Below are 14346 nucleotides of genomic sequence, written 5' to 3'. Positions count from 1 at the left end.
CTTTATATTAGATTTGTGTCAAATTTACAAATCACGTAAAAAATTAATCGCTCGCTCTAAAATGAGAGGAACTATTTCATAGTTGAGAAGCAGAAACTTCTTCAGTGAGTTGAATTCATTATTTTTTACTTAATTTCATAAAATAAACCATTGAGGTAAATGCGAACTTAACAGCTACCACGTGCAACTGCTTAAAGTGCCTCAATCATATAGGGGGGGCACATGCAAACCTTGTTAATGTACCATGACCCCCATGCCAGTTGTTGTTGCATTTGTACTTCTGTACATTTTTGTGGGGGCATCGCTATCCTTAGATATTTGCCCTACTTATATTTTTTTCATCTTGTAGAACAAACAAACAAACAAACGTTGTCTTTTATTTTTTTCATCTTCATCTTCCTTTTCACAAACAAACGTTTTCGAACAAACAATAATTGATACTCTTATCCACAGTGGAACTAGATTAACTACTGGTACTTTGTCCTATATATTTGAAGAACTAAAAAATAATTAATCAATTAATTAATTTTAGAGAATATGAATGCAAAATGCCTTAAACATCGCTTCAACTTCAAGTACTAGTCTCCCTTAGGTTTTGATTTGTATCCTATTCATCATGTCTACATATGACACAAGCAAGAGGTGCCACCAAGGGCGGAATTGCCCTTGAGCTTTAAAAGCCTCTAAATTTTATGTTTTTTTATGAGTTCGACATTTCAAATTAATTTTTTTTTACCCTTAAAGATCTTTATTTTTAGTTCCGTCTCTCTTCGTCTCAAATCTTAGTTCTGCCCTTGAATGTCACACGTCTCTAACGGAAGACTCTCGATTGCATATGACACAGCATGCAAGTCATACAGCAAAAATGTGACTGATTAAGTGGCTGACTACGGTATCATATGAGTGAAATGGGAATAGAAGTAAAATGAAAGTAATTCCTAACATTTCTCTTTAGATAAACAGTCATTCCATCAAAGCTTGACAAGGTGCTGATTCAACATGAAAGTGACTTTTACATAAGACTTTCATAAGAAAAATGAAGAGATCATCTAATGCCTCCATTTCTGTGTATTCTGCACTACTTTCTTCTAATTCCGAATATCCTACACCATTAATTTCACTCCCTCTTTGATTTTCCTTACGTTTTCAATATCAAATTATATATATATATATGTTGATGATATTGATTGATATTTTTGCTTAAGATTAGGGTTTAAGCCAAACCCGTCTCTCTCACAAAATGCATGTGCCATGTAAAGGGGCCCATGAAGGCCATCCTACATGTTACCATGTCATGATATTTTAAAATAATAATATCTTTTTTTTTTTTGGTAATTTGTCTTGTTGTATGGCATGAATTGTGGGGCAGACGACAAATGGCCGACAAGAAAAAGGGTAAGCTGACGTGGAGTCCCTATTATGCATGATAGTGCTATATTATGCTGCATTATTAATCTAACAAAATCAGATCTCCAAAGTTAACCCTTGGGATAAGTAGAATCTCTTTGTATTTATTATATTTTATTATTATTATTATTATTATTAACCCATAACATATTCAATGCCCCACATATAAAGGTTTCTTTCACCCAATCCAAAGGCCACATATAAAGGTTTGTTTGACTTTGGCATTTTACTTTTGATTGGGTTGAGCAATATATATATATAACAACTCTCATTTTCTTCTTCTTCCTTTTTTTTTTTCTTCTGATGAAATAGAACCAAATCTCTTTATCAGATTTGTCTGTCCACATAAAGAGTCTTAAACAATTCTTTCCATGCCCATAAAAAGAAAGCCAAAAAAGTGCCATCACTTCCCTACATATATCAAAAGAAAGCCAATTCGATGGACCCTCTAGGCTCTACTTCTAGATCTTCTTCTAGGCACGCTAAAAACCATGTGCCATCATGACAAGTCCCCAAGTTGAGCATGTATTGACTATTGATGTTTGCCAAGTCTTTTTATCAACTTTATCTTTGCCATGAGTTTCGCTTGCCTAAAGTGATTTTGTGAAGAATAAAAGAAGGGTGGGGATGAGATGTGTTTGTACAATCATCATGCACGTCGAACTCCGATGTCCGAGACCCATAAGAAAGGTCAAGGGTCAGTGTGGCACGTTGGTAGTGACAGCAAAACACACCTCTTATCGATGCTTAAGTTAATAAATTTAAATTTAAGAAGATGGGTAATTAGAGCAAGACCTAAGAATCATGTATCTATATGCATGTTATGATTTTTCTCACCTTTTGTAGGGGTCGCTTGTCTTTGGTAATTGGTAAGTGAGCTTGGTACAGCAAGTATCGATGGATGCGGTGATCACCTATTGCATGTGGTGATTTTGTTCCGTTTTCGACTCTTGGATCCATTGGCCTTCCTTCATTACTGAGTAGGTTCCAAAAGGCAGTCTTTTAAGGCTTGTGACTGGCTTTCTTTGGAAAAATCGCCAACATCTATTTTCATTTTTTGTATACCCTTAATTGGTAGGTCATTAATTATGTGGATCCTTATCCGTACATTGTTCGTCTCCGTCTGGGGTGCAAGCAAAGGGAGGGGTTTCAATGTTTGCGATGATTGATGAGCCCAAGTACTAGGTTGGGGTCAGGCCTGCTTTTGGGCCAATGGGCTTTTGGTTGGGCTCTCAAGACCTTTCTACATTTAGGATACTCCAAATTAATTAAGAAAAAACTCCAATTATATTTCATTGGAGGCATGGCAAACTTTCCATATGCTGCATAATCTCAGGTAAAAACAAAAGGAGCAATAGAGATCGAAATTTCTAAAGGGCTCTCTAGTTATGTATGTATAAATATATAAATTTTTTTTTTTTTTTTTTTTTAATTTTGTGAATGAAGCAATCGGCTTAATTTAATTAGTAACATTAATTATATGTCCTCAGTTATAATATTATGGAAAAGGTCATATGGATATGGCAAAATTAAGTGTTTATATTAAATAATCAAGTCCTTATCTAGATTAGCTTTATGATTTGGCTTTTTCGATGGAAACAAGATGAATACTTAGATGGTTCATCATTGTATCGCGTATTATTATATTGTATCTAAAAAATAAAAAGAATGTACCTAACATGTGCTCATTGAAGCTACTTATGCCCACCTTGTAATCTATAAATATATATTGTATCTAAAAAAATAAAAAATAAAAAAGAAAAAGAAGAGAAAGAGAGAAAAGTGATGGAAAATCTCTTTTTAGAAATATATATTAATAGCAGTGGTAGCTTTTTGTTAGTGATCAAATCTCTTTTAGAAAGAATCGACTATATTTTTATTCAACGATTGTCCAACAATATTGAGTTGACACTCCAAATCAATCATTAAATCTTTTTTTAATCTAACAAATTAATCAGTTTTAGTTAAATCTTTTCTCCCACCTTAGAAATTGTCTAAAAGATAACTATCATGGTTTCATATTAAATTTGTATTGAATCTTTGAAAAAAGTGGTTCTTAGTTTCTTGAGAAATAAAATATTTTTTACAGCTTTGGTATCGATTCGATCTACACCATTGTTCGATACTTTAATTTCAGCATCAATTGATCAATTATTTTCAATTATTATTATTATTTTAGTTGGGTAGGCCAGGCTCTACTTGGCCAGCCACAATAAGGTCGTATTTTCTCAACCATGGCCGGCACCCAAACGCCCTGCCTTGCTAAGTAGGCACGATCCTAGTAAGCCATTGTTGTGGTTGGGCCATGCCCAAACATGGCACCTAGCAAAGGCTATAGTTGGTCATGGTTGAGGTAAATGCTCACTAGCTACATAGCTCCCGCTTCTCTTTTTTAGAGAAAGAAGCTCTCTCATCTCTTTAGACTTTCTCGTTGTGAGGTTATTCGCCACTTACTATGGCCCGCGGGTGCTTCACGGGAAGAGAGATGGATCTTTTTCCCTCATTCCTCCCTTCCCCTCTTTCCTGTTCTCTAAACGCTGGTTTTTCTCCTTCTATCTCCTTCCAATTTTTTCGATGTTTTTTCTTCCAAACAAGTAGTGTTGCCTTCACTACCCATGTCTTCGCTGTGCCGCTCCACCGTTCTGATCTTCGTTTTGGCCCAAATCTAGCCCACGCGCCTTTGGCATGCCTCATCAATATTGTCTTCCTTGGTCTCATGGATGCTCCACCCATCCTTCTGCTACCACATGTGGGCCTCACATGCCACCCCGCAGCCACTACTCACCGCCTATTCTGTTGTTTTTTGGATTTTTGTTTATGTTATGTTTGCTTTTATTTTGTGTTGTTGTGGTTTGTGGGTTTTAGTCTCCGTATGTGTCTCATTGCGTTTTTATCTTGTGGCTCAAACTTTTGTAACCGAAGTTTGTTCCTTCTTTTCAACAACTCCTAATCGGAAAGCAGTGCCTCTCCTTCAATAGATTCCTTTTGATAGTGGTTACATCGTTCAAGGGGGGCAACTTTTTGGCTTACTTTAGAAATCACTTTGTGCGGCTCACTTATTGCCTTTTTCCCAAGATCCAAAGGACCGGGCAAATTTTTGGCCCATTTATATTTATTGACATTATTGTTCTTATTTTATGCATTGTATTGTTGCTTGAGTTTGTTGTTGGAGAGCTCACTCCCTCTTGATTTTTTATTCTCATGTAAGCCTTTCCCAATTTGATTAGAATATATATATATATATAGAGCCTCACCAACCCATCCATGCTCGACCATGCCTGCATAGGGCAATAGTAAATTTTTTAAAAAATACCAATTTCAAAATGGGTGATTTAAAAATATAATTTTTAAAAACTCAGTTAGTAAAATCATTGTTTTGAGCTTTAAAATCACAATTATGCCTTTAAATCATGCGTTTTTAAAAATACACTATCGCTTGAAATTTGAAAAATGTATACTTTTTCACGTTTAATTCAAAAAGTCATTTTTTAAAAACGCATTCTCAGATGCGACACTTTTCGCTATTTTAATTGAAAACACACTTTTAACTTACAAAATCACATGGCCAATTACAATCTTCCTAATGCAAGGACCTTAATAATTAATCTCATTCATGTTATACAAGTGTCTTGACTTAGAACCTAAGAGTACTTTCATAACCACAAAAGAGTTGACTCTTTGGATTCAACTCCTATCATTTTGAAAATAAATAAAATGTATCGCCTATGTCGTAAGGTAACAAATTCAACCCTAAGCAACAAGCTAGTAGGAAATCTAAATTCGAATCTATCCCCAACTTACAAAATGGAAGTTAATTAAGTATAATCTCGATTTTATAATTGAATTAATTAACTTTGATTGTAGCAATATTTCAATGTCGCCAACCAATTTGCTTGTTGTTGAGTCTTTAGATAATTTACACGTGATGCATATTTTTGTACGGCTGGATCAGGCGAGAAAAATGTCACAGAAAAGTTGCTAACCCTCGAAGAGCCTCAAATACTTAAGTCATTAAAGGATTATGAGAGCAAAAATTGAATATAAAAAGTTTTAGGAGTGGAGAGGTCATACCGTTTTAGACATGGTGACCATTTTTAGGGTAAAGTCCACTTAACTCCCTCAAATTATCACCCTAATGACAATCTATCTCCCAAACTATTAATTGCGACAATTTACCTCTCCAAACTACCAAAACAATGATACTGTACCCCCAATTTTAACAAAACGACGAAATTGCCCTTACTAAAATAAAAACAAAAATATTAAAATTTAATTTTTTTTTTCAAAATTTTATGGGTATTTTTGTCTTATTGAAAATTTTATAAGGGTAATTTTGTCATTTTGTTAGCATTGGGGGTACATTGTCATTGTTTTGGTAGTTTGGGGGGTAAATTGTCGTAATTGATAGTTTGAATGGTAGATTGTCATTGTGGTAGTAGTTTAAAGGAGTTAAGTAGACTTTACCCAATTTTTATGTAAAGTTCTTTGGAGGTGGTCCTTGGTCGCTGTTTGATGATTTGCCAAAAAATACTTTAAATTTTTTTCTAAATTATATATATGAGATAGACCCTAAAAAAAAAAAAAATTACTCCAAAAAATCTTTTTAAGTTTTACCCCCACTTAAAATTTTAATTTTGCCCCTAGTGGGCTTGTTTGAGTGGGAGTGGGGCCATGCATTGATTATTTATCTCCATAGAAACATGTAATTGACTTTTTCATTTCTTTGTTGGGAATGATTTGATCCTACGAAAATGTTTCATTGAATGCATGTGAAAGTTTAATAGTGAAGCAAATGCCACAATTATTTACACTTATTTACGTTATTATATGAAGGTCAAATCTTTTGGTGTAATAGAAACCTCCCCTTTAAGTTATCCTTAAGAGTTTTTATAATCCTTTCTGTAGAAGTACGATGAGGGCAATGAAAACAGATTTAGACTTGATCCCTAAAGTAGGGTGGTGACTACTTAGATAGGCCTTGAAAATGAGTGTGTAATTCCCTGGCAATGTGATAATGATAAACATGCCTCCACTAAACTACCATGCATGACGGCATTCTAGAAAGGTGGATGTCCATTAGGGATAGAATTAGGATTTTGAGTAATACTATTTAGTAAACTGCTATACGACTATATATAATTGCGATGAAGTAGAAAAAAAAATCAGTTTTTTCTTTTTCTTCTTTTACAAGTGTTAATCCAACGGTCACATCATCAAGTTATATAGCAGTCGTATAACAGTCTATTAAATAATATTACTCAAAAAAAATTTCATTGAAGTGGTAAAACATGAATGAAGAACAAGACTTAATTCGAATAAGGGTCTAGCTTAATTTTTAGGCCAATACATATTAAAAGAAAATTTCAAAATCCGAGGGTAGCAAAACCCCCACCTCCCTAATATATTTGCATTATACTCTAACTGCATTTAGCTAATATACATATGAGCCACTTAAAACATTCCTAAGCAGTTGAAAAGGCAACATATCGTCTCTAAGGGGTAGCTCAATCGACTACGGACCACGCGTAATGAAGCAAAGGTCACTAGTTCGAATCTCCCCTCCCCCTTCCCTTATGTGGATATGTCAAAAAAAAAAACAAAACAAAAAAAAAGGCAAAATGTCGCTTCTTTGATCAAAAGGAAAACAAATAATTAATTCTTGAACCAATGCAAAAGGCATAGCCAAAAGTACTATTGGTGATATCCACTTCACCTCCCTAAATAACATGATTAGTACACAATTAAACTAAAAAAAAAATAATAATAATACTATCACCCTAAGTGCCTCTTAACCTACTCTAAAATTCTATTTTAACCGTTAACCGCTTTTAAAGGCGGTTAGAAAAAATCACTAACCGTTTTTTTTAATTGTTTCTTTACCTTTTCACATCAGTAGATATATGTGCCTTTTAAATTATTATTGTGTATGCTTGGCCGGCCTCTTCCCCATACAATATATTCTTTTTTTATTATTATTTTTTATGAGAACAATGTTTCGGTGAAGCAACTTTGGTCAATTCTTGTTCCTTTCCCTTGAAAAAAAAGCAATCTCTTTTTATGTGAAATTAGGTTGTAAATATGCAGGCGGGCCCTTCATCTCTTCCTCCTCGTTTCTGTCTCCCAAGATTACCGTGAAGACAACCATACAAACAGCTACGCAACATAAATTTCGATGCTACCATAGCTTATAATATTCCCTATATCTATACTTAGCAATTGCATTTTTCTCTTAGCTCTAGATTTCAAACCATGGGTGCCCAAAAAAACATATCACTTTCACTTATAATTCTTGTAATATTGTTTCACACAAATGCCCTGAAATGCATTGCATTTCCTCATCCATCTAGAGGGATCAAAGCTGCCTATTGGCCATCATTTGATGCATTTCCGGCATCAGCCATTGACACCTCATACTTCACTCACATTTACTATGCATTCCTTTTACCCGACCCGAACACCTATAAACTTAATGTCACCCCATTTCACCAAACAAAAATCCCCGGCTTCATCGGTGCAATCCGTGCCAAAAACCCACCCGTCAAAACCTTACTATCCACTGGAGGAGGCGGTAATGACCCGACTGTATTCTCTAAGATGGTCAGCAGCAGGGCAACCCGCCAGATTTTCATTGATTCCACCATTGAAGTAGCTCGAAATTATGGGTTTGACGGCGTTGATCTTGACTGGGAATTCCCGGCTACTGCCGAGGACATGTCAAATCTTGCCTTGCTGTACAAGCAATGGCGAAAAGCTCTGCTCGATGAAGCTAAAACTTGCAGAAAGCCGCCTCTGCTTTTAACTTCTGCTGTATATTATTCTTCGAAATTCACGTATGGTGAGCCTCGATCATACCCAGTTGAAGCTATAGTTAGATATGTGGATTGGATTAGTCCAATGTGCTTTGATTATCATGGGTCATGGGAAAATTTCACCGGGATTCACTCTGCGCTAAGAGATATTGGTAATGGTAATTTGAGCACACACTTCGGAATCGGGTCGTGGATCGAAGCCGGTGTACTGCCCAGCCAGCTTGTCATGGGGCTGCCGTTATATGGGCGGACATGGAAGCTCCGGGACCCGTATGTTAATGGGATCGGAGCGCCTGCGCTGGGCGTGGGGCCCGGAGATGGTGCTTTCACGTATCATCAAATACTTGATTTCAACGAGGAGAATAATGCGACAGTAGTGTTTGATGGCCAAACTGCGTCGTTTTATTCCTATGCTGGAGACTATTGGATCGGGTACGATGATGTCCAATCGGTAAGGTTGAAGATCCTGTTTGCCCGGTCTCGGCAGTTGGGTGGATATTTCTTTTGGGCCCTTGGCCAGGATAAGGGCTGGACCATCTCAAGCCTAGGTAAAGCTTTAGAATCCCCATCCTTTGTTAAAGTATGTTATTTCACGTGATTCTCTAGTGATTTATTTGTTCTCTCAATAGTTTTACGATGCTTCTACCTATTTAATGGGGGCTATATATAGCCTCACCCCATTAATAGAAAGACAAGAAAATAGCTATGGAGTATTGCCCTACACAGCTGCTATTAGGCGTTTGGCAATCGACCATCAATTGGCTAAACAATGACTCAGCGTTATGTCTTGCAGCCAAGGGTAACACAAGGCTTCTTCTTTCTTTTCTTTTCTTTTTTTTTTTAAAAAAAGGATAGGCCGGGGATACTAATTGTGACTACCCTACCTGGACGTGACCAAAGTAACACTTACTCACTGGAAGCCGCACAGCTTCTTGTAATCAAGGCAATGCTCAGTACATGGGCACCCTTGGTTAATAGGATTATTTGTTAATGTTTTTGTTTTGAAAACAAAATTATAGCAGACACTCACGATTTTCTTTTTTCTTTTTTTTTTCTTTTTTTTTTTCTGGTTATTTATTTCATAATTATTCAATAAATGTGCAGCGTTATGGCCAAGGAGTTAAGGACAAAGTTTTCCTCCAACTTAGTATATACTAAATTGAATGTCCTTAGAGTTCTCACATACATTTTAAAAACATATGTGATAATTATGTGCCAATTTAATTATATATATAAAATCTCATAATTTGAAAGAAAATTCAGTTTCTTGCCAATCTAGCCAGCATTATCCTACATACAACTTCATCACGGTTGGTTTGAATTATTTGACCTAATTTATATATAATTTATATATTTATTTTTTGTATTTTTTGGCAGCTTCAAGAACATGGGGGCGTCAATGATTGCTTGATGACGGGGAAAAGTAATGTGGTTTGAACTTTCAAATGTGTTTGTAAAATTTCTTGATGTTCAGAGCTTCTTAAGACATTCATGGAGATGGCAAACAATAAAATAAAAAAACAGACATTTGTGAAGTGTTTGATTATAAAATATCGATTATTCTCGAAGTGTTTGTCTATATTTTATTGTCAGATACTTAATTAATGGCATTATAATATCTTGACAAAAAACAAGAAAACAAAAAACCAACACATGAAAAGCCCTCTTTATAGCATTCAATCTTAATTTTTGTTTACTATCATACGCTGTCAGAACAATTTTTATTCTCTCCGATATCGGAAAGGTCTTCTTCAGCAATAATTGGTAGAGCTAGCCATACCCAACTCTCTCTCTCTCTCTCTCTGAAAAAATGGTCAACCACGTTTTTTGGCAAGTGGGAACAAGATTTGAGTATATAAAAAACATAAAAGGAGATCGTAGGAATCCACTCCACATGTTTTAATATTGCAGGCATATATCCCTCGTGGGAGACAACCTAAGCTAGGCTTGGGCATGCACAAGCATTTCATCAAGTTGAGGTCTACTGTTCTTCCCCTCATCACCTTAAATCATGCCAAAGAGAAAGTCATGAGACTCCAAAACTAAAGGAATCTTAAAGATTTTGCACCCAAAACGAATCTTCTAGATATTGTATGATATATTGTACAACACAAAAGTCATATTTTATTTTGGTGAAAGAGAGATTATGATTATCATGCAAGATTGAAACCAAATGGGCTGTTAATGATGATGCTTTAGATGATCATAATAAACTATATATATGTTTATTGGGATCTTGTTTGGACTTGAATCCTCATCATCAAAGATGTGGTCGGTGGAAACTCCAATAAGTAACTTCTCATCAATCTCTTTCTAAATCATAACCCAACTTTACCCCTCAATTGATAATTATAGCATAAAAGATTTCCCCATAAGGGGTTTCCAAGAAGCATCATAAGCTGACTGCTGAGGAACCATTAGGATAGTGGCTTAATGGCTTGTTAGGTATATAATAGGGTATGAGTTTGAATTTCTCAATGAAAATTCTCGTATGTCAGATTAGTGTAAATCACATTGATAGTTCAATTGATGTTTTGATGGGACTAGATCATGCTATGATTCAGTCAGGCTTGAGGGAGCATATGCAATTTCTACCATCTATGTATCTCATGTGTGAGTCCCAACGGATAGGTGTTACAATGGTTATGTCTAAGTAAGTAATCACAGCTGATCTCCTCCTCCGGCACTTTTTAATTAGGAAAAAAAAAAAAAAAAACTTAACTTGTGAAGACCCTTTTTCCATTTCTTTTCAAAAGTTCATCAACAGTAGAGTTAAGATTTAAACTCATGATCTTTGCTCTGATACTATAATTAATAATCCGTTATTTTTTTTAAAAAATTATTTAATTATTTAATTAATACTTTAATAAAGACAATAAAATTAAAATATGATTATGAGTTTGTCCGCTAGCCAAATCGGAGTAAAGCTCGTAAAATAATCTAGGAAAAGACAATGTGATAAGAACCCATTAAAAATACTTCACGTAATTGGATGGGTGATGTAACTTTCCATACACCACATGTTATAGGCTTTCTTTTTTTCCACTCAATGGAAGCACAAAGTAGTGGGCATTCAACTATGGGGTGATTTGGTGACTTAAATTGGCCTTCATTAATAATCATCGTACTTTCACCACCAACCTTCAAAACGTGGAATTGTGGGTATCACTTGTTATCTCATTCAAGTAGTAAAACGTGGAATTGTGGATGTCACTTGTTATCTCATTCAAGTAGTAAACCTATTTTATGACAGTTAATTTGTTGATGCAAGGAGCATTTATAGTGACTTTAGGCCACCTTCTAGAGAAGAGCCCTATTAAAAAATAAGGGAAAAGTTGTCGGAAGGCCCACTCTCATGCCCATGTCAATAAAGCCCTAGCTAAGGGGAGAGTAAAGATTAGTGAAAAAACTAGGTGAAAAAGGATACGAGTGTGTATGTGTGTGTATATATATATATGTATAGTGCATAGGGTATGATAGAGCCTGAAAACTTAGGTCAGAGAGGGGATCGTCGACTGTAGTGTATCTCATGAAGATGAAGGTGCATCTTGCTATTGGTCTTAAACTTGGTGTGGATTTTAGCAACTAGACATGGTTCTAGCATGGTTTTGACTTTGTTAGTATGTGCATCTTTTTAGGCCTTTTTGAGCTTTCTTAATAGTCAGGCCTTAGAAACTCGTTAGTATGTGGTATGGTCTTATAGTAGCCTTATAATTCATGATGCACTTACCATGTTAGCCGTAAAAATATAAATTCATATGTGAACCATCACGTGACACTAGTTTGTTTATAAGAAAATTATAATAAAAGTTTTGGTATTTGATAAGTGACATGATGGTGTAAGGAAATTGTGAGAGAGGTAAAAGTACTTCCAAGTGAATTTCCCTAAGGCAAAATAAGCGACACATGAATTTGTTGGAGGAATTCAACCCCTTAACACACGCACTAAAAGTCTAAAATGAAAAGAGGATGGTTGTTGTGGAGTCCATGTCAGTCTTCTCACAAAGCCTCCGTTTTTCAGGTCCACGTGGAGCTATGACAACCTAATTTCCTGAATTGACGTTGTCGGCAAAATCATGTCTACAACCAGCAATTTATAGGTCGTAGGTGAAATTAATTATTGACTTTAATTATAATATGTTATTTTCGTATCGGATTCATGTCAAAAATTATCGACTCCTGTATAGCGTGTCATTATCCTTTAGTTTCTATGTTTGTCTTTGGGCAAATCTGTTCACAAACATTGGTTTATGGCCAAAACCGTGAATGGGGAACCTAGGAATTCCACAAAGGCTACCTCGGGAAACATAGTGGGTGCAAATACAATCTTATTGTAGGATTGTTTCTTGCACTGAATACATTCTCTTTTTCCCATAATCGAAAATATTCTAAATCATGTGTAGTAATTTTTTAAATTTTTTTTTTCCTTTACAATTTTGTGCTTTTTTTTGTTATTTAGCAATTTTTTTTGTTTCCTTTACAACTTTGTGCTTTACACATTTTTACTTCTACATTTTTAAGTGCATACTCTTTAATGTGACAATGAAAATCACCATTAAATTTTGATTTTGGATTTAAGATCAAATAGTAATGGTGATTAGATTTTGATTTTGGATTTAGGATCAAATAGTAATTTTCACTGTCACGTCAGAAAGTGTATACTTGAAAGTGTGAGAGTGGAGTGTGTATAGCATTTCTCTTTCAAAATAGCAAAAAATTAACAAACAACAAACAATGCAAAACACTAATATATATATAAAACTACTTTCACATTTATATTACGTTATAATTAAAAAGAAAAAAAGGTCATCTATAAAAAGTTTTAACGTACATACTTATTAAACTGTCATGTTTCCTTAGAGCGTGTAATTCATTCCCGCATGCATTTTTAACAATATTTCACATGCTCTAAAAATAAATGTCAATTTAATAAATTAATTTTTTCAAGTGCTCTCTTTTAAGTGTTCACACTCATTAACATGACAATAAAAATCATCGTCGGAGGCTACTTGTACTTTTATTTATTATTTTATTTTGTCGTGTATGAGAATGAACACTAAAGTTGACAGTGTGTGTAGAAGTTGTTTTCTTTATGGGGGTGTTCAAATAGGAGGGAAACTTTGGGTTTTCAATAAAAATAAAAAATAAAAACCCTTTATTGGGGTTGTCATTGGGCTTTATCATTAGACCCTAATAAAAATTAATAGGGCTCTTAACCCTCAAAAGAGGAAGCTTAAAAAGCCACAAAACTGAAAAAGGGTGAAAAAGTTGGGAAAGAGGTGTACTTATTTTTGGCATTTCGGAAGCTAAGCACGCGTAAGCGTGCTCTCTGCAATCCACAAAAAAGAATACTATTTTCAAATACCAGAAAAAAAGAAAAAAAAAATGCTATAAAAGTCGTGTTTGGGATTTCTTTTTCAATGAAAGAAATTCTTGCTGAAAATAATTTTGTAATTGACATCTTTCCGAGCGCGGCATAACATCCCACGAAACTGAACCTCCGTTGACCAAGGAAAGCAGCTACAACATAACAAACAATTTCCAACAATAAAATCAAGTTAAATTTGAAAAGAGAGACACTAGGGGTACTAATTGTTTTACTAAGAGTTTACGGTTTTAAAATTTAAAAATGAGTGTTTCGTAAAATCACGATTTGGTTGAGTGTAATCTTTAAAATTGTTTTGGGTTTTTAAAAACGTGCTCAATTGTGTGGGATGAAAATTTAGATTTTTCTATATTTTTAAATCATAATTTTTTTAAAAAATATTTTATTAATGGATTTTCTTTTAATTGGTTTTAAATCAGACTTTTGATTTACAAAATTGCAGTGTTAAATGCACTATAATAGTTTGAGTGGTGGTAAGGGTACCGTAAATTTTACAAGTTTTATTACAAACTGATGTACTAGTTCACGGGAGTAGAACCAAAGTTTTAATTTTAGGAGGTCCATCTCATGAAAAACATAAAAATTTAAAGGATTTTTTTAAAAAAATAAAAAAAATTTGGGTAGTGCCCCTAACCTGAAGGTAAGAGTTTATTAAATAGCAATACTATGGTGAACTTTGCTTGAAGAATTTCCAAAAGAGAAAATTCACCAAGTATAAGTTTTTTTTTTTTAAATTTTTTTTTT

At 34.6% G+C, this 14346-nt stretch overlaps 1 protein-coding gene across 1 annotated transcript; it reads left to right on the top strand.

Moving 5' to 3' along the window:
- Positions 1–7656: 7656 nt before the first annotated feature.
- Positions 7657–8814, top strand: LOC132189571 (class V chitinase CHIT5a-like). Its single transcript, XM_059604314.1, has one exon. The coding sequence runs from the start codon at positions 7657–7659 to the stop codon at positions 8812–8814; it is 1158 nt and encodes a 385-aa protein (XP_059460297.1).
- Positions 8815–14346: the final 5532 nt, after the last annotated feature.

Source organism: Corylus avellana, chromosome ca8 (assembly GCF_901000735.1).
Source record: "Corylus avellana chromosome ca8, CavTom2PMs-1.0".
NCBI lineage: Eukaryota > Viridiplantae > Streptophyta > Magnoliopsida > Fagales > Betulaceae > Corylus > Corylus avellana.
Note: the sequence above shows the minus strand (reverse complement) of the source record. Positions and strands in the feature narration are given on the sequence as shown.

What these genes read in the sequence shown, in the direction of transcription:
- LOC132189571 (XM_059604314.1), top strand. Translation starts at nt 7,657, where the DNA reads ATGGGTGCCCAAAAAAACATATCACTTTCACTTATAATTCTTGTAATA.